Here is a 27,990-nt window from a genome sequence, read left to right as displayed (position 1 = left end):
ATTCAATAAGAACGAGCTTAATTTGAGAGTTTGTTGAATGGTAATGATATTTAATTTTTTGAAAAAGCAAAATGATGCTATCCATTCTGCGGTTTCGAAAGTAAACGATTTTTTTGAGGTAATTTTTGATTACTTTTTGACAAATACTGGACGGTATCTCTATAATATTTCTGTAACTTGACGAATGTTGGTTTTTGAGTGCTCAAGAGTTAAACGTTTATCTGCATAGACACGGTCTTTCGCGTAGCTTTACAAAAAAAAGCCCTGTGTTGTCAAATCGCATGATCTTGGGGGCCAGCTGATATCACCACGACGAGAAATTACGTGACCAAAAAATGTCTCCTCTTAAAGCACGATATATGGCCTTGACAGAATCACAATTTTCGTAGTAGGTTTTAACAGTTTTTATGAGTTGTGTGATAGCTTAGCGATCCATTTTCGTACTTTTTCAGACTTATCAGTCGAACAACTTATTGGTCGAACAACTTAATTTGACAAATGTCAAATTTAACTCCTATTCTTTTGAAACTGAAAAATCAATAAACCGTTACATTCCATTTCAAATTTTGAATCTTTCAAAGATTCAAGTCTTTACTAATTTTCAATAATTCGATTGTCTTTGTAATACCAGCAAATTTTTAAATATTTTTTGATCTAGCATTTTCGAAGATTTTAAATAATTGTTTTTTTTCCAAATTGCCTCCAATTGCAATTTTTAATTTGCTTGACAAGTATCTGATTCCTTTTATGTAACATTGGTTTGAGTTTTTATTATGTCTTACACAACTTTCGGAATATGTAATTTTCGAGGAATGAATTGTGTCTATTCAAAATCTATTTTTCTCAAGAGTACATCTTTCCAAAAAAAATTGTTTGTTTGATTAAAAAAAATCGTTTAAGGCCCTTTGACATTTTAATTTCGTTGATATATTTTTGTTGGTAAAATTTCTTATTTGACAGTGATTTGTTTAATATGAAATTAAAAAATATATGTATCTGAAGAACAAAAGGAGTTTCGTTTGCAAGTTCCACAGTTAGAATAAATATTCTCAGAACAGTGTGTTTCGTAGAAATGCTGTAGTCTACTTTTATTAATTGAAAAATCATATATTTTCTGATTTTAAATAATGAAAAAAAGATAAAATGCTTTGTTAACATTTATTATTAAATCGAAATTAATTCCACTGAAGTGTCATATATTTTCTATGCAACTGAAGGTAAAGGAGACAGAGTTGATTTTTTTAATGATTTTTTTTTTTTTAAAGTTAAATTTCAATATTATTTTTTCTTAGAATTAGTTGAAAGAGCTTTTATTGAAAATTAATATGAAAACAAAAATATTGAAAATTAACTTGTTTTCATGTCAAATAAATTTTTCGTATAGAAGCTCGAATAAAAAAACAAACACAAAATAAATAAATACGAAGTTAAAACTCGTTTCAAACTAAAAGATCACAACTTTAAAGAATTTTATAAAACTTCCAAAAAAATGTAGTAAATTGGTAATAACCAAATATTAGTTTTCATATTTGAAACGATTTAAGTGTGTAACTTTTTGTTTAAATTTTAATAAATTGACAACAAATAAGCTGGATATTTTAATTTTATTTAATTTATGAAAATCATTTACCATCTGGAGATTTTAACTTAATTTAAAATTGATTTGATTGAACACATGTTATTTATGTTTGTTTGTTTTTTTTTTATAAAATACTTTAATTTCACTTTTTGTGATATAATTGAGTATTCAATTAGTTAACAATTAAATTTGTATGTGTATACAAAATTACTTCTTTGAAAATATTATGTTCATAAGTTCTAGGAAATGATACTTTAAAATTGTGTCCACACAACGTTCTTAAATCAACATTACATTTGTGTAAGATATAACTGGGTTTGCCTCTAGGGTCATTTTGATACTTTTTTAGAGGTCGAAAACCAGGACACCTCTTTTCAAAAATAAGTCGATGTGGACACTTTTCATAAATCTAGCAATTCTTTGGACACTATTTTAAGCTTAACAAACAATTTGTTCAAAAATGGAAAAAGAACGCATTTCGTCAGAAACAACAGAAAACAAAAAATATCAATAAAAGAGTATAAGGCTTAGCGGTTTAAAGCTAATGATGCTGATTTTGAGAGTATTTTTATAATTTAAAATATAGAACAATTCTGGTTCAAAAAAGAAAACTTAAAAATCAACTTAAATTAAATTATGTATCTAAAATTATACTCTGCCGCACAGCATTACATGTGCTGAAAGAATATTTTCCAAGCTTACACTTACATTATGAAAAATAAACTTGCTAATAAATTAAAAATTAAAACATGTCTTTAAATCCTTTCCGTTTTAAGGCAAGGATTTTAAGTTAGAGGTAGAACAATGGATTAATAGTAATGTTCTTATACAAAGTATAGAGAACAAATATCAAAGAAACAATGTTAAATGATCTTATACAAATTTTGTTTGTTCTTAGTTGTTAATGAAAACTTTAATTTAAAATTGCAATTAATTTGGCACTTCGTTTTTCTTCTCGTAATCTTAATAATTAATATTCATTTGAGAAAAAGTATTTTTTTTGTAAACAAAAGTCTGCTTTTATAAATACGAGGACATTTTTGCAATGTATTCATCTTTTGAAGAAAAAATCAATAACCGTGTTTTAATTTTGTAAACACTTAATATCGTTTTAACCGATTTTTATTATTCTTTATTTATATTAAAGTCATCTCAATATAAGTATATATATTTTGAGGCGAGTTCAAGAAATCAATGAAAAGAAAACCTTTCTGAAAATATAATTCTCGGAGTAGTCAACCAAACTCTTTCATCCTTTTATGTAAAAAACAAAAAGATTGAATCCTCCGAAACTCCTAGCAAAACTGATATGAAAGATTCAATGGAATGCTCTACTCGGTGGTTTATTTTGTATCTTGTTTCTTTTGACTTAACTTCGTTATTTTTGATGCTTTGCAAAAAATATTAATTCAAAATTGAAGTGAAATGATTTGACTATAAAAACCTACCTCTCAAATTTTTCGCTATTGCTATCGTCAAAAATTTACAATAATTTTTGTTTAAATAAGATAAATAATATAGCTTTTAACTCCCAACCATTTGTGTGTGGAGTAATGTCAGTTTTAGAGTGATATTTCAGTTTATTGCTCGAACAAGAATGACTCTTGGAGAATTTGTAAATTCCTCTCAAGATGCAGAAACCGTGAAAAAAACTTAAGGAAACACAGGCACGGATTTAACCTACCTAATGTATGACAGTCTAACACACTTAACATCGTGGCACCGGTAATTTATTTTGGTTGAAAAGAATTATTTTATTTTGTCATCATATGTTTTTCTTGTCAAACTCCAAACATTTTTTAACAGCTGCAAATTTTCATTGTTTTAGCTTGAACGTTTTTTTCCAAATCGTTATCGCTCTACCGCACCGTTAAATACTCAAATATTTTATGTTTTCTCATTGAACAATGTTGCTGTTACAATCACAACAAAATTCAAACTTATGGAGGTTTTGAACATATTCCTATCACTTAAGGGTGTTCCGTATAGAAACAAATATAAAATAAACCCGGAAACATTCTTTTAAATATTTTTGTTCACTTGTGTAATTTTTTAGAACTTTTTTTAATATTTTTAATATCTCAAAATTTTAAATTTTAATCTAGGTGAAAACAATAAATTATTTTAAAAGGGACTTTTCTGCCTCTGAGCCTTTTATTTTAGGTCAGAACAGACATTTTTGAAATTAATTTTAGACCATAACTCTATTTGTGGCTTGTGTAACTTAATTCAAAATGAAAACGTTTATCATTTCCTAGCGATATATCCCATTTTGCAAGGAATTGGCAGACTTTATTTTGAAAAAAGTTATTTTTAATGTGACGAATTTATCAGTGTTTTTAATCTAGAGAATGGATGGGAGATTTGGTTCGATTTATTTAGCCAAAGGAATAGTTACACAGATGTACGTATTTGAATTGTAGTACCCGTGGCATGATGGTAAGTAAGTGCGTTGGACTGTCATGCCAGAGGTCTTGGGTTCAATCCCTGCCTATGCCCTTTAAAGTCTTTTCACGGGTACTGCCTCTTGCGAGGAATTGACAAATTCTCCAAGAGTAATTCTTGTCAAGAATAGTGCTTTCTCAAATAAGCCTTTCGGATTCAGCATATAAGCTGTAGGTCCCCTCCATTCCTGACAACATTACTAGCACACAGGAGTGGTTGAGAGTTGTAACTCACTAGGCCCTAGTTCTCAACGGACTGTTGCACCACCCAGTTTTATTTATTTACATATTTGAATTTGTCCTGAATAATAGTTGAGCTAAGCTAAATGCCCCTAAAATGTAAATTAATTTGTATATTTAAATTTTAAATTTTTTATTTTAAAAATTTAAATTAATTTTTAGAATTTTCTTTTTCAGCTAACCTTTTTTCTATAAGTATAACTTATCAAATTTTAATATTTCTTTCACATAAAAAGAATAAGTAGAAGATTCAAATTGTCATTTTATTTGTGTCTTTCAATTATAATTTGTTTAATTTTTTTTAATTTTTTTTTTTTTAACTTTACTTTCTCCGTAATTTGGTATTTTCTATAATTAATTGTTTACTGTCTACTGAACTTTGTAATCTCTAACAGTATTTTTTTTAAAAGCAGCAGACGGCTTAAGAACCATGCTTGAAATCTTAACAGCAAAATTGTAATTTTGTATTTATTTATTTAATCAAATAATTTAGAAACAAATTTACAAATTTTTTTTCAATAAAGCAACGGAGCAACAAGACCATAAGTGATGACGTGTTTTAGAATACTTAAATTTAATTAGAGAGCAACTTTAACAAAGTGAGTGTTAAAAGTAATGACTTTAAAGTTAACATTTATAGTTAAAAAGAGAAATATTTCATTAAATTTATTGTTAATATCTAAAGCAAGTTTAATTCTTTGTATTGATAATACAATCGGCTTGGCAAACGATGGTAGATATTTTTTGAATTTGAATGTGATTTCAAGTTAAGGATCAATCTGCCGTAATAAAGGACATTCTACAAATATGAGTTAAATTGATAGAACTTCATGACAGGATTCACATAATTCTGCGAGTTCATTATTGTTTAGGTGTTTTGTCGTAAAAATATTTTTTTCAACTCTAATTCGGAGTATCTTTATGCAATTTTCACTTGTCTATTATATGGAGTGCGATGTGTATTATGTGTACGAAGAAAAGTATTGCAGTTATTTCAATTAACTATAAATTCCATCTTTAGCTCCTGGAAATAGATTTGGCGAGTCAATTGATAGAAATTTAAAAATCAATAACAAGTGGAAATTTAGTAGCATCTCTGGCTGCATCATCCGCCATTTCATTGCCTTTGGTACCAGAATGCCCTGGTTGTGCATCATAGTTGTTCCAGAAAAGGGCATCGGTTTGTCTAATTTTTTAGGCCCTTTAATATCCAAAGGATTATACTTCGTCTCAAATAAGTTTTCGCAATTAGTTCAGTAATTTAGCTGACTGCTTCATTAGATAGTAGATAGTTCCCATTTATCGGTGCAGAGCTTTTAATATATTATCGGTCGTGTTTTTATTTTTAAATCCAGCTAATTTTGTATCTATTTGAAGCAGATTTCGTTTCCAAGGGGCCAGGCTACTTTTGATTTAAACAAGGAGTTTGGTTGGACTTTTATCAAGCCAAAGAATTTTACAAGTGCAGATATCGAGTTTTTCCGTTTATTTGTTACTGAATTAGTATTTGCATTGGCAACATTATACAAGGGATGCTTTGGATTGGCAAGGCCCTTGCTTGCTAAGTTAATAGCTCTTCTTTTGCCAAAGTTATGAAAAGAATGTTGATCACGGTGTCGATGTCCTTGCAATTTTTGATTGTTGTCCACATGTGGATTGTATGTCCATATTGAAAAGTACCTTCAAAGAGTGTTTTTGCTATTTCAAAGGCTATTTCAAGATGAGATCCTTTTTTCTTGGAGCAAATCATTTTTAGGAGATTATATCGTTTTTTATAATTGAATCTTTACGTTTTTTACCTAAATATTCCATTTTAAATAAGAACTAAATGTAATACCCAAAATGTTCAATTCTTTTAAAGCCGAGACTAAAGTAACGCGAATATTCAATGTCAATGGATTACAATTTCTTTTCCTGCGTATAGGTGCAATACATTTTCTTTTGATTATGATAATGGCGCCTTTTCTTTCGGATCATGTGTGGATAGTCAAATTTGCGTTTTCTAAAATAGATTTTTCTGCAGCGGGTCGCCGGATACTACTACATAAATATTACCAGCATAGACCCCAACAAAGTCAAGTTGAGGTTCAAGCTGCGTGAGTTTAGTTAAAAGCGATTCAACATATGTGCTGTAAATTGCTACAAGAGAGGAGATTCTTAAAGAGTGTGGATTTATAACCATCAACATTAACTCGGAAGGTCATAAAGGACGCGATAAGTCATAAAGGACGTGATAAGTTTAACTATTTAAATTAACAATACAAAATTAAAAAAAAAATTTTCTCAACATTCTCTTCAAATCCTTGCAAAGGAATAATTTTGTTTTATTTCCCTTTACTTATTTTTCATCACACATATGTACATAAAAATAAAATTGCATGTTATTAAGTTTTCCAACGTGAAATAAAACTGTATGGACCCTTAATTCCTTCTTCTCATAATGAATAATGCAATGGTGCTAAGCTATATAAACGAATCATAAACATTTTTCATTCTATTCCTGACAGTGTTTGGTATTATTAATTTTACCTGTTGCACGAAACATAAACCTAGATTTCTTCACATAAAAAAGATCATTGTTTCTTGTGGGTACTAAAGTACTTGTATCATCTGGTTTCAAATGAAGGTGCCGTTAAATCATAATCTTATGATAACTCATATCCTTGAAAGTTACTCAATTTCGAAAACCTTTTTCATCCACTTTTCTTACACCATAAACATTTTTATATGTTTCATTTTTTAATTTGTATTCTCTTGTTAAATCTTAAATGAAACATTCGTGTGGATTTCATAAATTGAAAAGGTTTTGCAGACTCTTTAACCTGGGATTGTTTTAAAATGCTGTCGAGTTTAGAAGAAAAATTATACAGGTACTCTTATCACGTCAAAGTTTTTAGCAGAGGTTTAAAAAAATATTCAACAAACTTATGACTTTTTGGATAAAATATTATTTTGATGAGTGATGTTAACAAATGAGTATTCCGTCGTTTTGAGAAAACCTTCGTATAATCAATTCTTTTAAGTTGATTGTCTAAAGAAATTACAGCTTTATCATAAATTTTCAGAGACCTATACAAACACAGATACCTTATTTTTTTTGTTTTCAAATTGTTTTGAAGGAAGAGAAAAAAACATTATACACAAATATTATATAAAAAGTAATTTTCGGTAAAGGATTAAGGCTTAAAGAGGTTATCTTAAAATGACACTAAAATCCTTTCAACATTTACCCTATAGCATATGCTTCTTTCTTTAAAAGCAAAAACCTCTGAATCCACTTATAATTGCTCACATATTATACAATCTGTGTATCCTTAAGGATATTAGCAAATCTTTGAAGAAAATATAAAAAAGGAAACAATATTGAAAACATCAATATGAACTGAAAATTGGATTAAGTGTAATACCACCTACATACAATATTTGTGTCTCTTCCCAAATAAGCATAATACACTATACACACTGTAACCTTAAAGAAATAACGAAATAAACTTCTAAGGAAAACTTACTGCGGACGTGCTTTGATAAGAAAATGTTATTATGTATCTAAAAGAGGACTTCAATTTTTCAAATATACCTTGGGCAAATGAAAGACAAAAAATTCAACAACAACAATAACAAAAACATGGAAAAGTATATACATGGGAGGTATTGTTGTACCTAACCAATTAGGAATTTCATGTCTTACAAAGAAGAGCGGAGTAAAAAAATAATAATAAAGTCAATTGAATATACATATTTTTTTTGTTTAAATTAAAGAAAACTGAAAAATTCAGTTTTTGCATTCATTTGCAACTAAAAAAGGTAAAAATTGAGTTGGAATTTCCCAGAAGTCCTGACCTTTTTATTACAGTAACTAAAGCAGAAACGTTACATTTTTATTCAGGTGATTTTTTTTTTGATTTTTTCGAGATTTAATTTAATTTTGTTTGCGTGTTTTTTATCCGTTTGATTGGACTTAATTAAATTTGGACCACGAAGGTTTTAAAAAAGTATCCATGTTTTCTGTAGTTGATAAGTTCAAACACGTGTAAGCCGCTTCTAAAACTACAAATTTGGTTCGCAGTTTTATTATGTTGTTTTGCAAATGTGTTAAGTTTTAAGATTTTATACGAAAGCTGGGAAATAAGAAGCCATAAGAAGCCTTTAACATAACTATTTTTGCTACACTAAAGATTACTGACAAATCTTTTGACCTTATATCAGTTGATTTTCAATAGGAGACAAGTTAACAGAACTAAACCTATTTTGTATGAGGTTAGTTCTATTAACAAAAATTTGTAGCAAGTTTGTACCGAAATGAAAAATAAGGTAGACAAAATAAGTCTGATCTTTTTGTGTCTTTTCTGTGTTTTTAGTCCATGGGCTTGAACATTTTGTTACTTGAAATCAGAGGGTATGTCCATGCCTTTCGGGAAGCTAGAGCATATGACTTTAAATTTTATCTTCAAGTTTAATATAAGGAATTGTTAATAATGTGTAAATTGTAACGACCACTCTACTATTGGCTTGAAATTTGTTAACATTTCTGTCTTATTTTCTAAAAAAAAAACTTTTGTTTTAAGAACACAATAAATTCTGCTGTCTATTTAGACATTAATGGTCAAACCACAACATTTAATGCGTTGGAAGCATTGCCATAACTCTATTCTCTCATATGTGCACTTAGGCGTATACGCACTTTTTTAAAGTAAATTTTCAACTTATTTTCTAAATTGATTTAAAATAAGTTCTATTGGGAATATTCAATATTTTGAATTTTTATGATTAATGGTGTATAACTAACTTGTCATATGTCAATAAATGACAGCTCAAAAAATAAAGTCTGTGGAAATAGTCGACTTCTCAAAATAATACTTCTTATTGAATCATTTTTTTTAACTATGAATCTTTTGAAGTAATATGAAATTTATTTTTATTTTCAAAACTAATTGATATAAAAATCATAGAAAAATGCTTGAAAAATTACATATAAAAACATTTTATTATTTAATTAAATTGTTGCACCAATTTCAACACACTTCGTAATTAATGGCTTACAATTTACTGGCTTAAGGGGCGGTAAAACATAACTACTAACTACCACATTGTTATTATACAAACGTTCTTTTCTTCCCTCGCAGTAAAATTATTTAGTTAGAATTCAAACTCCTGTAACTAACGCAGAATGCACTTTCTTGCATTTAAAATGAGAATTTTCTTTTCCATCCTTCAAAAAAAAAAAACAAAAAACTTATTTTATTTCAAACTCATTTTCTCCAAAACAATTTTGTAAACAAAGTAAAGTTTATTCTATTTTTGTATACTCGTTCTAAGGAAAATCCAATCTTGATGGTTAGGTAAGTATTTGTCGGTTGTTTTAATGTTGCCTTGTTGGAGTTCTCCTTTTCCTTAAGGAAAAAAGAAAATTTAAAATTCTCTTCTTGTCTGTCTGTTTTATGTTATTGTAGTTTTTCTTTTTTATTTTTTGAAATGTTAGCTGTGAATTTATACTTTTATTGGAATTTTCACTGTTCAGTTGCATTTGATAGGACTTGAAATAAATTGACGTATCCATTCCACAAAAAGCGAAAGAGAGGAAGGTATTTCGAGTACCTTCAAAATGTTGGTAGTTAAATAAACTTGAAAAATTTTTATTTTTGTTTTCCTATTTTACCCAAGTACGTACCTTGATAACCATGGAGTTATTTCGAATTTCAATCAATTACCTTTGAGTTTGGAATAAATGTATCCTCTTTTGAACATTGTAGCTCTTGTTCTTGTTAAAGTGATATTTATTACCCTTGATAACAATGCGAATAAAATTTACTACTCAGCGGTGGCGGCGTAAGGTGGTGATGGTGGCGGCCATATTGCTTCTGCCAACACCAACCGTGTTGTGTTATAAAACAGAAAATAGTGCACTTCATTATGCAATTTTCCGAACAACGTGCATAATTGGATTAAAACAAATATCCTTGCACCTTGCGCCTACCACAACGCGTGTGGAGTGGATTATTATCTGGCTGTCCAAAATGAACACCCACTACATGCGTCCGTAGTCGTCGCGTTTCGTCGTCGTCGTGAAGTTGCGGTTGTGTCTTGTTTTTATACCGACATATGGGCAGACTTATGTTACTGTTCCTAGGTAGATAGGAACAGGTACTATTTATAGCTTTAACTTGCCACCAGAAGTGAAGGCTATCTGAAGCTTAATTGTATCTATAGATACAATTGCACAGCAACATTGGAAGTACTTTATCTTCTTTCAAAATCCTAAATAATAAAATATTCATAATAAAATCGTATTTTTCAATGCCCGCCCCGCCATATCGCTAAGTTATGTACCTAACATACTATAGATGTTCATATGTGCAAATAAAAATACTTTATGGCAGTCTGAAAATGTTCACCCTTTAAAAGCAAGGTCTTCTATTTTAAATCGTTAATGTTCTTTCGGGATTTATTATTCCAAGGGAGTTAATGAGATTAAAATAAAATTGCAATGGGATGGGGTGTATAATTGAACCCTATTGTTTGAGTGTTGAATATTATTATTAAAACAACAACAATACGGAAGTGGGAAACATTCAATATTATGTATATTTCACTCACATATCTGTGAGTATACGAGTAGATGATAAAAAGGATTGAAAAGGTTGTGATAAAAATTAATTAAAAGGAAAAGCTGATTAATCCCCAGCATATAATAATAATAAAATCGATATAAAAAAAATCACACAATTTTGTTCAATAAAATTAAACCCATAAAAGAGAAATGTTTCGCATACTCTGCTGGCTTGAAAAAAAATAGCTAAACTAAATTCAATTTATTTATTTTTATTCCATTTCTGTACTTTAGAAAAAAGCAAACGAAAATATCAAACGTATACTATTGGGAAAATGATACAGCCTTTTAGAGTTTACTCTTGTGAATAAAGCGTTTGCAAAAGCTAATCAATTACATTAAAGCACACAATGGTGATACTATTTGTTTATTTATATTTCATTTTTAGAAAATTTATTTTGATTGAGATAGGATTTCGAAATTGGAAACTAAATTCCATACATTTCATGAACAAGGGAAAAAACTTTAACGAGAAATAAAAGCGGGCTTTTGTGTTTAGGGAAAATGTAAACGTAATAATTTATATTCCTTTACCATAGTTTTATTTATTTCCTCATAAAAAATGTTAAAATCATTTTTAGATATTCACAATAGAATATACAATTTATTTACTCAATGTTGCTTTTTTTACTGAATATCGATAAATTGTAAATATTAGGTGTTTTTTTACAACATGAGAGCTTTAAATAAATATGCTAGACAGAAATATTGTTCGATTTTCAACTGTCAAATCAAAGACAACAATATCATATGGCTTTTAAAAAAACATCATATACAAAGTTCGACATAATTTTTATTAGAATTATTAAAATGAAGAAAAAAAAAGGATAAAGTTAAAGATCGTAAAGAACTAAATTTTATCTTATATGACGCATTTAATTTGTTTCCACTGGTAATGTTCTCTCTACTCCTTTACGTGTCATCAGGATCCCCTCAAGGAAGCCACCTGGAACCCTTACTTTTTCTTATTTTTATTAATGGCATGCCAAATATTTTTCATAATTCTCTTAGACTCTTATTTGGCGGCGATCTTAAGTTTTATAGATGCATAAAACTAACTTATGATTGCCTCCACTTGCAAGATGACCTTAACATGCTTATCTTTAAATGTTTCTATCGTTATAATAAAAATTTTCAGTAGTGTTTTTGAAAGATTCAATGATAAGAAAGATCTTAGTGTTGTTTTTGACCTCAAACTCAATTTTATCAAACATGTTGAATATATTGCTGCCAAAGCCAACTCCATGCTTTGTTTTATTAAAAGAAATTCAACAGAATTTTCAGAACCTTATGCTATTAAATATCTTTTTTGTGCATACGTAAGATCTATTTTAGAATATCACTAGGTTTGTTGTATGAAAACTTGGATGGAATATTGAAATTTCTTCACATGCTACGAGATGCAAACTTATCGGTTTAGAGTCACTCAAAAATGGACATTAAATATTCTCTGTTTTATTTATTCGTGATATTCTGTCGCATCATATCAACTGAACATGCATTCTATCTTAAATTGAGTTAAATACACCTTCTCGTCAACTTAAACATTTAGTTACCATAGGGTTATTTACCCAGTTAATTAACCTATAACTCGCTGTGTTAGGGAAACCAATTCTATCTCTAATATAGTAATAGACTTTGACTTCCATTTTAATAGAGGCATCTTAAAAAATGAACTTGTGTTTTAGTTCCTAAATATTAATTAAAATGTACTTATTTTTTATTTTTTATTGTTTATTTTGTTTTTGCTTTGTTTACATATAAATTAAATTTTAAAATTCAGTAGTCTAGTCTGTTAAATGATTAATGTAATCTTTGTTTGATGAATAGTGATTTTCCTACGAATGTTTCTACCCTAAACTTAATGGGGGATATTCATAGATGTTTGCTAAACTCTTGCTTACTTGTTACTTAGCAAGTCCAGAGTTTAGGCTGTTTATAAATAAATTTAAACTAAAGTTAAGGGCTAAATCTGTGATCTAACTATAAACATAAGAAATGCTGTGTTGTAGTAGTTATTATGACAGATTAAAGGTCTTATTTCATTTTTGTTTCTAAATTGAAAAACTGAAAAATTAAAACATAACAAATAAATATAAGGTAAAATTGCTGTAAAGAAAAATGTCGATTGATACCGCAATTAAAGAATATATAAATATAAATACCTTATAAGAGTTTGAGTTATGTCGTGATCTGCAAAATATGGCACCAAGAAAAAAGAACACATAAAAATACGGTTAAATCCATTGATATTAATTAACAAGGATTTCTACAAAATATATCGTTTAGATATAGGAACAGTCACTACGAAGTAAAAGAGAATTACACGTTCAACAGCATATATTATAGCCAGCGGCATTTATATCGAAATAAGATCCTTTTTTATTATAATCGAAATATGTTTTTCCTTAACTTCGAAAATGTTGATGTGGCATCTCTGACTAACACCAGTTTTCCTGCCATCCGCGTTTTATATTTTCTTTGCTAAATATTATTTCTTTCTAAAATATTATAAAACGTTGTTAGTTGCTTTCTTTGATTTTTTATTAAATAGTTTTGTTCTACTTACTTTTTTCGACATTCAATTTGAAAAATAAAATAACAAGTTTGGAAACATAACCGTATTTTGTTTGTCATTTGAAGTATAATTGTAGTAGAGCACAACCTAAACCTGGGGTTTTCCTAAACACAGCTATGAGCTGTGCTTATTTAACCAATAAGCCCTAAACTATAGGTCAAGTAATCAAGACTTTAGTTATTCTCTATGAACACGCCCCAATAGCTTTAACATACCTACTGTTATATATTGTTACACATTAAAGTGGCAACTTGGTTAAATGAGGCTGAACACAACCTTTGCCCATATGTCAAGATATCTTGATGACAGATGGAAAATGACAATGAGTAATTTTGTGGACCTGATAAGAAAACGTGTGAACGATTTTAACCTCCAATAGTGAATTAATAAAAATTGAATTGCTATATTAGAAAAAAGTATTTTATTTAAAAATCGATTTACATTACTGGCGACGAGGTAAACAAAATGAACGATAGCACAATGGCAAACATTAATACAGAAGTTAATGGAACACCGGTTTTTGGCAAATTGGAACAATTCCAGCCCTCTATGTCTTGGAATAATTATAAAGAGAGGATGGAGTTCTATTTCGAGGCAAATGGACTAAAAAATGAAACACAGCAAAAAGCAATATTCCTAGCTTGTGTGGGTGAAACCACTTACGAGATTATTCGCTCATTGCTTACACCATTGGGTCCTAAAGATGTCACATTTCAAGAAATTCTGGATAAATTGGATGGACACTTCCATCCAAAGCCTAACGAAATTGTCCAAAGATTTGCGTTTCACAAAAGATGCCAAAAACCAGGAGAATCGATACCCGACTTCGTCAAAGATTTACGCAAATTGTCCGAACATTGCAATTTTGTAGAGTTGAATAATATGTTGCGTGATCAAATCGTATGTGGAGTAACAGATGAGGCTTTACAAAAACGATTGTTCAGTGAGACAAAACTCGATTTTCAACGAGCTTATGAGCTAGCTCTAGCACATGAAACAGCTTTTAAAAATGTATCGGATGTGCGTGGTTCAAGCAATAACGAAGTTATGGCTGTGTCGAAGCGGGCTCCAAACCAAAATTTCACACAATTTAGTAAATGTTTTCGTTGTGATGGACATCATCAACAAGAAAAATGTTTTTTTAAAGACAAAAACTGTGATTTTTGCCATAGAAAAGGTCATTCGAGCAGGGCTTGCTTTAAGAAGAAGGCAGGTACTAAGCAAAAGAACACGAGTCACGAAGTTCACGTATTACAAGAAGAGGCAGCTGAGCCATATAATTCACAAGACGATGGCTATTTTTACGAGATAAACAATGTCGACGAAGCACAAACGCGCAAGTTTATCACCAAATTAATTATAAATGGAGCTAGCGAAGAGTTTGAAGTTGACTCTGGAGCATCTTGTACAATTATATCAGATGTCACCTGGAAGCGTATTAAAACATCAAATCAAGAATTGAACACATCATCTCTTATTCTTCAAACTTGGTCAAAAGAAAAACTTCAAGTTTTGGGATCATCTCGGGTGAATGTTAAATACAATTCAAAAGAATTTAATTTGCTTGTTGTAGTTGTTTCAGGTGGCGGAAGGAGTTTGTTGGGTCGGGATTGGTTTAAACCACTGGGAATATCAATTAAAGGAGTACATGTGATGGAAGCAGGTGGAAGTTGGAATGGGATTTTAAACAAATATTCACAGGTGTTTCGACAGGATTTAGGAGCGCATGTTGGACAACCTGTTAATATTGAATTGTTACCAGAGGTTAAACCAATATTCTTAAAACATCGTCAGGTTCCTTTTGCCTTAAGAAATCAAGTCGAGGCTGAGATTGACAAGTTGGTGCATCAAAAAATTTTGGAGCCGGTGGAATTTTCACGTTGGGCAACACCTATCGTGCCAGTTCTTAAAAAAGATGGATCCATGCGTATATGTGGAGATTATAGAAGTACAGTCAACATGGTAATCAAGTCGAATGCATATCCACTACCATTGTATGGAGAAGTTATGGCTGCAATATCTACTGGAAAGGTATTTACGAAATTGGATCTTCAACAAGCCTATCAACAGCTTATTGTAGATGATGAATCTGCCGATGTACTGACCCTCAATACCCACCGAGGGTTATTTAAGGTAAGAAGACTTCCTTTTGGGGTGGCTGCTTCACCAGGTATTTTCCAAAAATTTATGGATAATTTACTCCAGGGAATAAAGGGTGTAAAAGCTTTTATTGATGATATAATAATATCGGGGGAAGATGAAGCTTCACATAACACTAATTTAGAACAAGTATTAAAGAAATTAGCTAAAGCAAATATCACTGTTCGTAAATCTAAATGCATTTTCGGCAAATCAGAAGTTGATTTTCTTGGTTATAATATTTCGGGTGATGGTATACGACCAAACAAATCAAAAGTAGATGCTATTCAGAATGCACCACTTCCTCAGAATAAAGAAATGCTGCAATCTTTTTTAGGAATGCTTAATTTTTACAATAAATTTTTACCAAACAAGGCTACTGTGGCCGAAAAACTCCATCGATTGTTGGACAAAAACGTTAAATGGTGCTGGACCAAAGAGCACTCGATGGTTTTCACCGAGCTAAAAGACCTTTTAAAGTCCGACACAGTTCTAACGCACTACGATGAAACTAAACTTTTAATTCTGTCATGTGATGCCTCACCATATGGTGTGGGAGCAGTGTTGGCACATCGAGACGTAGATAATAATGAACGTCCTATTGCATTTGCTTCGCGTACTTTGGGGTCAAGTGAACGCAACTATGCCCAAATCGATAAAGAAGGTTTGGCAATTATCTTCGGTGTTAAACATTTTCACCAGTATATAGCGGGTAGACAAGTCCTGATTATAACCGATCACAAACCATTATTAGGTATTTTTAACAAACACAAACCTATTCCGGTTATGGTATCACCACGGATGTTGAGATGGTGTCTTCTTTTATCAGCTTACGATTATGAGTTAGAATATCGACCGGGTAAATTGAACGCAAATGCAGATTGCCTGAGTAGATTGCCTTTGGAGAGTTCTAAAGATGCCCCAAGTGAACTGTCGGATGTTTTATTGCTAGATGGGCCAAGTGAACCGTCTGATGTTTTCTTGTTAGAAAAATTAAAGGATGCATCAATTCGAGCTGAAGATGTGGCCCGCGAAACTGCCCGAGATCCGGAATATAACAAAGTTATGCGATGGATACTTCATGGGTGGCCATTAAAAATAGATAAGGAATTTAAATTTTTTTTCCAAAGAAGAACGGAATTATCCACACATAAAGGTTGTATCTTGTGGGGTACTCGTGTGGTTATACCAGCCACACTACAAGCAAATATTTTAAATTTACTACATGCCAATCACCCGGGAATGAGTCTTATGAAGGCCTTGGCACGAAGCTACGTTTGGTGGCCAAAATTAAATGAACAGATTGAACAGGCGGTACGAGTTTGTACTCAATGCCAATTAAATCGACCAAATCCTCCAAGTGCTCCTCCACAGTTTATTCGAGAAGAAACAAATCCCTGGTCAACTCTACATCTAGATTTTGCAGGACCTTATAAAGGCCACACATTTTTAATTGTCGTTGATGCGATGTCCAAATGGCTTGAGGTGAAGATAGTTGCAAATCAGTCAAGTTTAGAAGTTATAAGGAAGCTGCGAGAAATTTTTGCGATCCACGGGCTTCCCAAGAAAGTCATAACGGATAACGGTTCTGCATTTGTCTCTGAAGAGTTGAAAACGTTTTATAGAAACAATGGAATAAAATTCAATACAACAGCCCCTTATCACCCTTCGAGTAATGGCCAAGCCGAACGAATGGTGCGGTATACAAAGTCATCACTTGCAACCTTATCAGAAGGAGACCTACATCTTAAACTACAGCGGTTTTTGTTCAAACAACATACTACCCCGCACACAACAACCGGTAGAACCCCAGCAGAATTAATTATGGGTAGAAAATTAAGAACAATGTTGGATATGTTACATCCAGACAACATCAATTTAAAGGAGGAAACAAGAGAAAAGAGTTTCGTAACAGAAAAGGGAAGAACTTTTTACGTAGGAGATGCAGTATTTTTCAGAAATTATTCTGCTGGCCCAAAGTGGTTGAGGGGTATTATTTCGGAAATAACAGGACCAGTGTCATATATTGTAAGAACTTTGGATGGTCGGATAGCCAGGCGTCATGTAGATCAAATTCGACAAGGAGTCGCATCTCGAACTGAAAGTGAACTTCCAGTCGTAGTTGAAAATGAACTTCCAGTCACTGATCAAACTGAGGATACCAATCATCCCGAACCAATTCCACCTGTTTCACCTAAAGCAAAAACAAGATCCCACACATACCAAGAAGACTCACAAATTCCAACCAATACCAATAACGACTCAACATCAGAAGCATCGTCGAAACCAGCTTCCCCAACTCACTCGGAATCCTCACTATCTGTTTCCAGTAACCAACAAGCAACGAGATATGGTAGAGTGATAAGGCCGCCGTCTCGTTTAGGATTCTAAGCAAAATCTAAAGACGGAGGAGTGTTATATATTGTTACACATTAAAGTGGCAACTTGGTTAAATGAGGCTGAACACAACCTTTGCCCATATGTCAAGATATCTTGATGACAGATGGAAAATGACAATGAGTAATTTTGTGGACCTGATAAGAAAACGTGTGAACGATTTTAACCTCCAATAGTGAATTAATAAAAATTGAATTGCTATATTAGAAAAAAGTATTTTATTTAAAAATCGATTTACATTACCTACCTTTTTAATGCAACCTTCCCCTAAATTATCCTAAATCTTTAAATTGATTGATTGATTGGGTCCACATTCCGCACTCACCAGCTTATCCTACAATCGTTCATATCATAACTCATACTAAAAACATAAAATAATGGTAAATTAATTTACTGATATAAATGGTTTGTGCATTCGATTGGCTTGATCAAATACACAAACCATTTCTTTTGATATTTTGTATATTTTTTATGACAAAATGTTTTTCAACAAATTATAAATATGGATTGAACAAAAATACAATTTTCATAGTGTACAGAAAATGTTCTTTCTTTTAAATCAAAATTTGTTACAATTGGTACATTTTTAAAACCTAAAAGAGTAAACTTTCTAACGAAATAATAGATTTGATTTTTAGACGGTATAATTTGTTTAATTGTGTTATTATAATTTTCATAAAACTTAAGTTGCTCACAAAAATAACTTATTTCGATCATAAACCAATTAACTTATTGCTATAAATGCAAAAAGTTAAAAACATTTAAAATCACATGACACCCAATTAAATCTAAGCCGATAGAGATTTTTTCATTTAAATTAATATCAATCTCTGGCGCACTTAAAATTTGTATAAACACACATTTCTGATGATTCAGTTTTAGTGGAAAAATTAATTTTCAATTCATTGATTTTTGTACTTTCGCAAAGTACTCATTTAATTCTTTATTTATAACCACTTTAAAATCATAAATCCATCCACAGTCAATTAATTTGTTTGTTATATAAAATATAATTATCCAAAACATAACCACACTTATCTGTAGACTATAAAATGTAAAATATTTATACTAATTCAGATTATAATGAAGAACATTTTGTTTTTTAAATAAAACAATATACAAAATCCAACATTTAAAAACAAGAGTATCTGCAATCTTATGAATACCTTTACAATACTTTTATTATAATTTTTTTCGTTTTTTTTTTGTTTTTGTTTTTTTTTTTTTTTGATGTTTTGCCAAATCTCATTTTTATTTGGTTGCCAAAATCATTACCACAACAAGGAAAGATACAATAATTATTTTTGTTTGATATTCCAAATGGGAGAATTTGAATAAAAAGATGAATTAAAAGTACAGTGATACTGAGTTAGTTGCGCCTAATTCTTCTATCATAAAGAACAAAAATTCAATAGAGAACTGCTCTGAGTTCAGGTGAGAAATTAAATTTTCTGAGACTGAACCCCACAATGATTAAAGTGAAGGGAAATAATTTCCTCAGTGTACTCATAAATCCACTTTATTGATGTGGCCTTATTTAACGTGTTTTCTAGGAATTTAAATACGAACAAAATGTGTGTTTAGAGTTACTTCTAAATTTGCAATTAATTCCCACTTATTTCTGGCCAAAATACATATGAATGGGCTAACCTTAAATTAAATGCAGTTGTGAAGACTTCCGGAAATCACTCCAGAAATTTTTCGACTGAGTGAAAACTAAATCTCTTAATGGATTTATTTCAAGTATAATTATTTCCCAAGCCAATTCAAAAGAAAAACGTTAGCTAGACATTTGAAGCCATTTTGGTAAGTAACTAGGTCAAATAATGATTTTGGTAAATTTTAAAAATAATTTAGGTGGAGTTAGAATAAAGAAAAACTGCTTTAACTTTTAACCAGTTGCTATATCCATAAGACTTAAACATTTAGGACATTTCAAATTAAAAGCTCCATTCCCTAAATTAAGGTCTGTTTGCCCTTTTTGTTTATTACAAACTGTCACTTTTAAGACATATTTATATGATCAATTTTTAATACAATTGAATTCCAAGATTTTGGTATATTAAAGACATTTTTGAGTATTTACTGAATTGTTAATTATAGTAAAACTTCAACCCTTTAACATCAGAAGGTTTCATTATCTTGCTTCAATACGTTTAATTTTTAAGTTTATTTTTTTCAAAAATTCATTTAATCCGGTTAAACTGTGAATTCAAATTTACAGGACCTTAACACAACGTTAACCGATTTAGCCAAGAAAAAAAATGTATGTTTTATGATAACCGAAAAGAGTGCCAAAACAGTTTTATCTTTCAAATGTATCTTTATACCTCATAATATGTGCACTTACGATGTGTCTGTGTTTTTCTGTTTCATTTTTGCTGTTTTTCGAAATTAAAATTTTATAAGCATCATAAACCTACTAAAATGGGGTTAAACAGAAAAGACTTTTTATGGAAATAAATATTGAATTGTTTATTTATTAAAAGATGTTCATATAATGAGGTCTTTAAACTTTGTGCGTGACTCTTGAAAAGTGTGGCGATTACACTCAAAAGCAATAAGCACACAGTTTATCGAGGAGACATTTTTCGAAAAATTTTATGTTGAAAAATAAATTTAAATAAACAAAGAATTCGAAAGAGGTATTCATTGAATTTAAGTTTATAGTTTATTTGTAGTATTTTTAAGGTCGAACACGTCTTAATGAGAGGGACCCACGACGACGACGACACAAAGCGACGCCCAACATGATTTAAGTATCGGAAGTATAGTGAGTCACAAAATGTGAGAAATCTTATTCACAGATCGTTTTTGTACAATTAATTGAACACCGACATTTATAGAATAGAAAACATACAATGTAAATATCTGATTTTTATGTGATTTTTCCTTTCTGAAATATTTATAGTGTGTTTATAAATAAACGAATTCGACATTGTATGAAGATTAAGTTTTTTGGTATTCACATTAACGGCATGACAAAGGCAATTTGAAAATCAAGTATTTTATAAAATGTACTTTTATATATTTAAGAGATACTGTAATTCGTACAGTTTTAACAAAAACAAAAAACCTTAAAAAATCCAATTTTGCTGATGCACATATCAAACCAATAGCTCAATTCAATAAAATATACTATTTGAAAAACAAAAGAAACATCCAGAGTACGGTGTCTTAAGGCTGAAAAATAGTTCTGATAAAATCATCATTTTACTATAATTTTGCAAAACGGAAATACTCTTTTCCATTTTAAACAAAAAATGAATAAGCCTAGCTGCAAAGACTATTAGCTCTTAAATAAAGATATATACTTATACACTAATGTTAGTAATTGATAGAAACTGGTTTATGCTTTCTATAATAATAGAATTTGGATTTTTTAGTATATCGTAAATATTTGTGTTTTTAAATATTTTGGGAACACAATTTTCTAGGATTTGTGGTGGGTCCAATCTTACATGTTTTTTTAAGAGGTGTTGGTGGGTAGCATTGATGTGGCCAGGGCGAAGTCGAACGAAGTTTGAAATCTTAATTTTTAAGATGTTGGGGGGTACTTTGGAGGGTATCTATCACAGTTAATCTTACTGTAATGGTGGTGGTAAGAGTTTCATTCAAGAAGCTTATGAAATTTGAGTTTTTTGTTTTATCTCGTTTTTTATATCAGATTTGTTTTAGACGTTGAATAGGTGAGTCATTTTGAGCTAGATTAGCTTTGTGGTCGGCGTATTTATTTCCCTGAATGCAAGAGTGCCCAGGAACCCACATTAATTTCAGTTTGTTTGGTAATTTGATCAGTTCGTTTCGGATGTCGACTATGAGTTCGGTGCTGTTGTTAGGGTTATAGACAGTTTTGACGACAGAGTTAGTATCGGAGCAATTTATATGTTTTCCATGACGATTCAGGGTTTGTTAACTTCCCATAGAAAGCTATTGTAATGGGTCCGATTTGTCAAATTGAAAATTTTGACATTTCAAGCTTACCATAGCAGTTTAATAAAAATGTGAACATTTTGGTTAACCCTAAATATCTTACGAACCAAAACCGCTATAGACTTAAATTAAATTGTATATAATATATTGTAACGTGATATCAAAGAAGTATATTTTTTTGGGAAAAAATCCATTTAACTTTTTTTTATAAATCAAAAAAACTGAAAAAAAAAAATGTTTTCACCTTCAAAATTTTACGACTAAAATATGATTTAATCTACAAAACAATTTAATGCAACAAAGAATAATGTATTGAAGTCTGATAAAATTTTGAGAAAAATCGAATTGTCAGTTTTTTTTATAAAAAATAAAAATCTAAAAAAACATTACTCAAAGTTGGTAAAAATTGAATATCGATTCAAATATCTTTTCAAAAACTTGAGATTAGGCTACAAACTTATTTTATCTTATAGGAAATATTGTTTTCAAAATTAGGACAAATTTTGAGAAAAATCGAATTGACAGTTTTCTTACAAAAAATAAAAACTTAAAAAAAAATTATAAAGTTTGGTAAAAATTGATTTTCGGCTCAAATATCTTTTCAAAAATTGTAGATATTGGCTTTAAACTACTTTTATCTTACAAAAAATATTGTTGTCAACATTCAGTAAAATTTTGAAAAAATCCAATAGACATTTTTTGTACAAAAAATTAAAAAACTAAAAAAAAATTAACAAAAGTTGGTAAAAATTGATTTTCCACGCAAATAGCTTTTAAAAAGTTTGAAATATTGGCTTCAAACTAATTTTCTTTTATAAGAAACATTACTTTTCAAATTTTTAAAAATTTAAAAAAATATCGAATTGACTGTTTTTTTTACAAAAAATAAAACTCTAAAAAAAAAAAAACAATACTAAAACTTAGTAAACATTTACTTTCGACTCAAATAGCTTTTCAAAACTATGAAATATTGGCTTTAATTTACTTTTATCTTTCAAAAATATTGTTGTCAACATTCAGTAAAGTTTTGAAAAAATCCAATTGACAGTTCTTTTACAAAAAATTAAAAACCTAAAAAAAAATTAACAAAAGTTGGTAAAAATTGATTTTCGACTCAAATATCTTTTCAAAAATTGTAGATATTGGCTTTTAACTACTTTTTTCTTTTAAAAAATGGAATTGACAGTTTTTGTACAAAAAATTAAAAACCTAAAAAAAAAATTAACAAAATTAAAAATATTGGCTTCAAACTTATTTTATTTCACATAAAATATTGTTTTCGATATTCAGTAATTTTTTTATAAAAATCCAAAAGTCCTTTTTTCAAAAAAATAAAATCTACAAAAAATATTACGCAAATTTGGTAAAAATTGATACGAGTACATATAGACAAACTTTTAAGCAAGACAAATCGACAGACGGGATAGGAAGTTATCCTCTTTTTTTACATGATGTGATATGGCAAAAGCTTCGGCTGTAAGGATGGATACGAATTAAGGAAGCTTTCCAACGCAAAGGATGGGTCCCTCTTCGATTGTAAAGACGAATTTTGTATTTTCTGGTGTTTTTGAGACGTCTTGGTAAATTGAGGGTCCATCCGATCGGAGATTGAAGGAAATGCTGGTGAACAGAGTACAGTATGTAGAATTTTTGGTGCTAGGTTAGGTTAGGTTATAGTGGCTGTCCAAGATGGAAACGGACACACTTAGGCCAGTTTAATGGCCCATTGTGATACCACATGAATCTTGAGGCTTCCTCCTAAGCTCAATGGAACCAGCTTGAGTCCTTTACGAAACGTGAGAGGCTGATTATACCGATGGTGCTAGATTTGTTATAATCTGCCATGTCATTATGGTTGATTGTTAATTTATAGACCAGGACGGGGAGGTTGATACCACGTTGTGCGGTCGATTGGTTGGGAGATCCATCTGCGAAGCTTTGTCAAGGATATTTCTTATTGCCAATAGGATTTATTTCATTTAAATTTATTTATCGAAAGTTTTGCGCTAAATAGTACTTTCCAAGGATATAGTTTACAGAATTTATAAAAAATTTTTTGCATGTGTTCAAATCATTGGTCTTGTAAAGAATTTAAATATCATCTGCATAAAAGAAAAGTTTTAGAGATGTCATCAAAAGCTTTTATTATAGCACTACCGATAAAGGTGATCCTTGAAATATGCCGTTAAATAAGAAGTATAGATTGAAGTAGCGGTTATTTATTTTTGTGTAAAATTTTCTATTACTTAGATGAGCTTTTACATACCTATACATTTTTTTACCAAGACCCATTCTTTTAGTTTTTTCAAGACAATATGCATACCAATTCTGTCAAATGCTTTTTCAAAATTTAAGGAAAGAACTGAGACGTGATTTTCTGCAGATAATGATTTTGCGATAAAGTTATCAATATGAAGATGAGCATCGAATACAACCTCTATTCGGTTTGAAGGCAATTTGATTAGGAGAGATCAATTTCTTAGTTTCGATAAACCAGAGAAGGCGCTTGGCTATTATTTTTTCTTATATTTTGGACATGCAGGGCATCAGGGATATTGGGCATTACAAATTTGAACTGGTTCTGTGATTATGTTGTCTGGGAATGTGGAGTCAAGCATCGAATATTTGCCAGATTTTGGCAGGGTATAAATTTGGATCTATCAAATCAAATTAGGTGGCGCAACAGTCCGTTATGAACCAGGGCCTAGTGACTTACAACTCTCAACCATTCCTGTGTGCGAGTACTGTTGTCAGGAATTGAAGGGACCTACAATTTTAGGCTGCATCCGAACATCTAGTTTTGAGAAAGCACTTTTTTCATGAAAAGAATTATTCCTGAAGGATTTGTCAATTCCTCGCAAGAGGCAGTACCCGCGAAAATTATTTTTTTTTAAGATAAGGTGGCACAGGCAGGGATTGAACCCAAAACCCCTTGCATGACAGTCCAACGCACTAACCATCATGCCACGGGTACTACAAAATTTATCTATACGAGCTGTAAAATTGGAAAAGCTTTTTGCTTTACTATCTTTAAGCAACCTGCGAAATTTTGCATTTGCTTTTTTATACTGTACTAGGTTGTTTTGAGTAGGTCGTTTTTGGAATTCTTTAAGGGTTAGCATTTTACTTTTGCGGAGTGTAGAAAGTTAAGAATTCTTCTATGGGACAACTCGATAGTTGTTTTCTTTAATGATAGGGCGAGTTTGGGGATTGAGTGGTTCGCGGCTGTTCTAATAGCTTTTTGTATCAAATCGGCTTCCTTGTTGATCTTGAATAAAGGCCAGTTGGCAAAGTCAGTTTTATGTTTTTTGCATTTTCATGTCCAATTATTGCTGTTATTATGGGGGAAGTGATCACTGTTATGAAGATCGTCTAACGTCTTCCAAGTGGTTTTTGGAATTACAAAAGTGCTCATTTGACTTTATATGAGGATTTGAAAAACCTTGAATTTTATGCTTTCAATATTTTAAAGTATGAATTACAGTTTTTGATATCGTTTTAAATTCTCCTTTTTAACTTTCCATATAGAAAGTTATTGTAATCGGTCCGTTTTGTCGAATTGAAAAGGTTGACATTCGTACGTCCGTACGTTCGCGACGTTTTTTTCATCACTCATAGCTCAAGAATAATTGATTCGTTTTATTTTACAGATGAGATCATTAAAGATGCCGAAAGGACTTTTCCTTCTTAAAACCTAAATTTCCTATTTTGAACTCAGCTGATAAAATGCTTTATAATGTAGGCTCTTAGACAGAACGCACAAAATGGAAGTAATTTTCAGTTTAAATTTTTCAATATTTCGCCATAAAAATGTATAAAAACTTGTAAAAACTTGTTTTTGCAAATGTTTCATGTTCGTCAAAAAATTCTTAAGTAAAATTTAAATAAAAAAAAAAATCAGTCATACTCTTTTTAAAAAATGGTAAAAAGTATGGTGAACAATTCTTCCCAACAGTGATATTGCAATCCTTTTTCATTCTTCATTGTATAAAGTTCCAAACCACTTTAATTCAGTAAAGATTTTCTCACAAAACATTACCTGTTTTATACTTATAAACCAAAACAAAATAATTCTTAGTATTCTAAGTTGGATGTACAAATCTAATTAAAATCTTCTCTTAGCCCCTAATTTTGTAATTTTCAAAAGTATGTTTACCATTTTCAAACCAAGGCCCTTAAGAAAATTTCAATAATTCAAACTGAAGTAAGAAACTTGAGGTTTTACATAGTATAAGGTTATTTTAAAAAGAGCAATAATGTAATGCTTTTTATACAACCTTTGCCATTTAACACTACATTTTTACTTTTGTGACATTTCTCCTGAGTTCGTTTTCATCACCATCATCATCATTATCATTGTATCATCTATGTATCGTGTTGTGTGTCGTTTTATTGCCCCTGAGATAAAAGAAAAAACCAAACAGCATAGTCTTATAAGTTATATCTCTTAACCAAGGTCATAAAAATGGAAAAACCAAGTTCTTCTTCCAAGTTCCTTAGCGCCAACAAGAATAAGGAAACATTCAAGAAAGGGTTGACATAGTCAATGTTGATTTGTTTCTACCTATAGGTATTTCTTTTTTGTGTCATGTTTTCTTCTCTTTTTGTCACATTAAAGTTTTACAAGGATATCGAAAGGAGAAGGGCTTGGGCTGAAGTTCGTATATATGAGAATGTCAATTCACATGAATTGGTAACTGAGGAAGGATGATACTAAGATGATGATGATGAGCAATCGATTTTATATAGGTAGAGGTATACCGACTTTTGAAAACTGTGATGTTGAAACCATCTTCTGGAAGTCAACAAAACGTGCTACACTGAAAGATGGAACATATTTCTATATCTATCTATACAACTTTTTCAATAAGAAAGAAGGATATGTATGATGTTCATCAAAATTATCCTTTTTGTCCTTATTTTGTCTTCCTATAGCGGGTATTGGTGCATGGTAGATTATGTTTTATGAGTATTGTGAGGGATATGAGGTGTCTAGTGTCTAAAAATTACTTCTTGAAGATCATGAAAATGTGTCAAAAACCAATTTAAAACGTGTTACTTTGTTTCGAAATCGTTTCCTTCACATGCTTCAAAACTGAATTTATTGTTAAGCTTTTTTGACGAAACCACTTGAGGATTGATATTGAACTATTGTCTCACTTTGTTGGGATATAACAGTTCTTTTTTGTTTACTAATAAACTATACTAACCAAAACCCATCTTCTTCCAAGAACTCTTTAACGTTTTTCATTTAGACATTAACATAGCTGTCTACTTCAACTATAATGGACGAAATTAATTTTTATTGACATTAACATTTTGAATTATACAAAATTAGGATGAAGAGTTTTAACTAGATATTCTGACACATGTAAAAACGCACATAAACATATTGAATGTAATAATTCAATAATTCGAATTGACTTTTGTTTCTGTTTTGGATTGATTTAACCCCTCTTTCGAAAAATAAGCTCATATCAATCAAAATATATCATTTATTTTACCAAATTCTGTGTTAAACCTCTCTTAACCATCACTTAAGTTCTATTTTAAGAAAATTAATATTCAAAAATAACTCCTATCGATTTTCTTTAGATGAAAAATGGCTTGTCTTTTAAATTATTAGCCTTTCTAATTTGGTTGAAGAGGACGTTAAATGGCTTGGTATAGAGACAAATACAATTATTTGGAAGGAAAATTTAGTAAAAATAAACGAAAACAATAAGGTAGACCCATTTTATATTTATAGAGGTAAGTGTAGCATATTGCTATGCTAAGTAATGGGTGGTTATTTTTCAGCAGTTGGGAAAGGAAATAGTATTTCTTAAATTCAACACGACATCCCTTGGATCATTAATCAACATTTGTTTTCAATTTAGCGTTCATTAAAAAAAACGTGTGTCATTAATCATACTGTGGTAAGAATAGGACATATCTATTTTTGCTTACAGATATTAGGTTATAGTTCTATTTAAAAGATGCCTTTAAATTTATGCCGTGAAATTTGAAGATTTGAATATTCTAAGTCAAAGGTAATTTAAGTTTTAAGTAGTTTAGCTATGTTCTGAATTTA

At 30.4% G+C, this 27,990-nt stretch overlaps 2 protein-coding genes across 2 annotated transcripts in view; both read left to right on the top strand.

The window, feature by feature from the left end:
• The window catches only part of LOC129944306 (FMRFamide receptor), a 61,448-nt gene that overhangs the window by 2,036 nt on the left and 31,422 nt on the right, over positions 1-27,990 (top strand). The window lies entirely within an intron of this gene.
• Positions 13,914-17,978, top strand: LOC129945300 (uncharacterized protein K02A2.6-like). The gene has a single exon (XM_056054955.1). The coding sequence runs from the start codon at positions 13,914-13,916 to the stop codon at positions 17,976-17,978; it is 4,065 nt and encodes a 1,354-aa protein (XP_055910930.1).

The sequence above is a fragment of the Eupeodes corollae genome, chromosome 2 (assembly GCF_945859685.1).
Source record: "Eupeodes corollae chromosome 2, idEupCoro1.1, whole genome shotgun sequence".
Classification (NCBI taxonomy): Eukaryota; Metazoa; Arthropoda; class Insecta; order Diptera; family Syrphidae; genus Eupeodes; species Eupeodes corollae.
Note: the sequence above shows the minus strand (reverse complement) of the source record. Positions and strands in the feature narration are given on the sequence as shown.

Excerpts from the sequence above, each read along its gene's own strand:
- LOC129945300 (XM_056054955.1), top strand. The coding sequence starts at position 13,914 with ATGAACGATAGCACAATGGCAAACATTAATACAGAAGTTAATGGAACA.